Source organism: Eimeria necatrix, genomic scaffold (assembly GCF_000499385.1).
Source record: "Eimeria necatrix Houghton genomic scaffold, Enh_scaff2709, whole genome shotgun sequence".
Classification (NCBI taxonomy): domain Eukaryota; phylum Apicomplexa; class Conoidasida; order Eucoccidiorida; family Eimeriidae; genus Eimeria; species Eimeria necatrix.
The window spans coordinates 1-1,933 of record NW_013653269.1 but is presented as its reverse complement, the minus strand read 5'-3'; the positions used below and the strand labels follow the sequence as shown (position 1 = coordinate 1,933).

The window sequence follows — 1,933 nt, the reverse complement described above, 5'->3', positions numbered from 1 at the left end:
GAGGCCCCCCCCAGGGGCCCCCCCAGGGGGCCCCCCAGGGGCCCCCCCAGGGGCCCCCCCAGGGGGCCCCCCAGGGGCCCCACCAGGGGGCCCCCCAGGGGCCCCCCCAGGGGGCCCCCCGGGGAGCCCGCCTGGGGGCCCCCCTGGGGGCCCCCCAGGGGCCCCCCCGGGGGGCCCCCCGGGGGGCCCCCCGGGGGGCCCCCCTGGGACTTGGCGAGCTGCCTGTCAACCTCGTCGGCCAACTCAAGTCCTGCTGCAACAGCCGCCATGTTTTGCTGCAGGTCTTTGTCAGTTTTGGACAAAGAGTCCAACCAAAGGCCGAGGGGCCCCCGGGCCCCCCTTAGTACCCTAAGGGCCTCCTCGCGCTGCAGCAGGGGGGCCCCCGGGGAGGCAGCCACTGACAAGGCGCGACGGATGCGACTCACCTGCAGCAGCAGCAGCAGCAGCAGCAGCAGCAGCAGCAGCAGCAGCAGCAGCAGCAGCAGCAGGAGGTGGGGGAGGAAGCGGGAAGAGAAGCAAAAGGGAGGTAATAAAAGAAAAAGAAATAATAAATAAATAATAAAATAAAAGGAAATTTAAAATAAATAATTAACAAGCGAGCCTCCAAACCCTAAACCCTAAACCCTAAACCCTAAAAAGAAGGGAATAAACTCACAAGCTGCTCAATGGGTTCAGGGGCCTCCGCAGGCGGAGGCGGGGGGCCCCCGGGGGCCCCCTGGGGGCCCCCGGGGGCCCCCTGGGGGCCCCCCGGGGGCAAATTGAAAGCAGGAGATTCCTGAAAAGAAATAAAAGAAATAAAATAAAATTTGAAGAATTAAATTCATTAAAAGAAGTTAGTAGCTGCTGAAAACGCCACTTCTAGGGTTTAGGGTTTAGGGTTTAGGGTTTGGGGTTTAGGGTTTAGGGTTTACCTCCGCGTTCTTCACGAAGAACTTGTGCGAGCGGTCGACTTGAGGGAACTCCACGCCTGCACGCAGACGCCCAAACCCTAAACCCTAAACCCTAAACCCTAAACCCTAAACCCCAAACTCTAAACCCTAAACCCTAAACCCTAAACCTCACCTTTGCTTCTGAGCTTCCTGTACATGGCGAAAATCGCTGGGCATCTTTCTTGTTGCAGCACGAAGGCATCTGCAGCAAAGACAAGCCCCCACAAACCCTAAACCCTAAACCCTAAACCCTAAACCCTAAACCCTAATTGCTGGAGACTCAAGGCTCACCATGCCACAGCTGGAACATGAAGAGGACCTTGCGCTTTAGCTTCTGCACGCAGAGCAAGCAAGCCACAAACCCTAAACCCTAAACCCTAAACCCTAAACCCTAAACCCTAGCCCTAAACCCTGACCCTAAACCCTAAACCCTAAACCCTAGACCTGAATAAACTCACGTGGATCCTCGGGTCAGTGGCTACGCCAGGGTGGACGAAGGGCCTGCAGCAGCACCGCATGACCACGACCAGTAAACCCTAAACCCTAAACCCTAAACCCTAAACCCTAGGCCAGCTCCTACCCTCCAATGATTTTGTTTATTTTGTCCTTCACGTCCTTCGTGAGCGACCGCTTGAAGGTTGTCTGCGAAAGCGCATGTCGCAAAGGGTTTAGGGTTTAGGGTTTCTTGAAGACCTAGGGTTTAGGGTTTAGGGTTTAGGGTTTGGAATCTGGGGTCCACGAGACCAGAGCGGGCGCAGCTCCGACACCCAGCCTTAACAGCTAGGGTTTAGGGTTTAGGGCTGAGGGCTTGGGGCTCCGCACTTGTCAAGGGTTTAGGGTTTAGGGTTTAGGGTTTAGGGTTTAGGGTTTAGGGTTTGCTCACAATCTTGAGGACTTTGGCCATAGACCGCAAGAAGTGTTCGTCCATATGCCGCGCGAAGTCTAAGCCGTTGTTCTTCACGCATATTTCCACCAGCTGCAGCAACAAACCCTAAACCCTAAAG

At 56.4% G+C, this 1,933-nt stretch overlaps 1 protein-coding gene across 1 annotated transcript; it reads right to left on the bottom strand.

The window, feature by feature from the left end:
- On the bottom strand, positions 1-1,905 carry ENH_00037060 (hypothetical protein, conserved; the record flags this gene model as incomplete). The annotated part of the gene is made up of 8 exons (XM_013580509.1): positions 1-425; positions 656-775; positions 912-967; positions 1,063-1,131; positions 1,221-1,263; positions 1,388-1,430; positions 1,510-1,571; positions 1,813-1,905. Coding segments are annotated over 8 exons (911 nt in total), but the record flags the coding sequence as incomplete, so codon positions are not given.
- Positions 1,906-1,933: the final 28 nt, after the last annotated feature.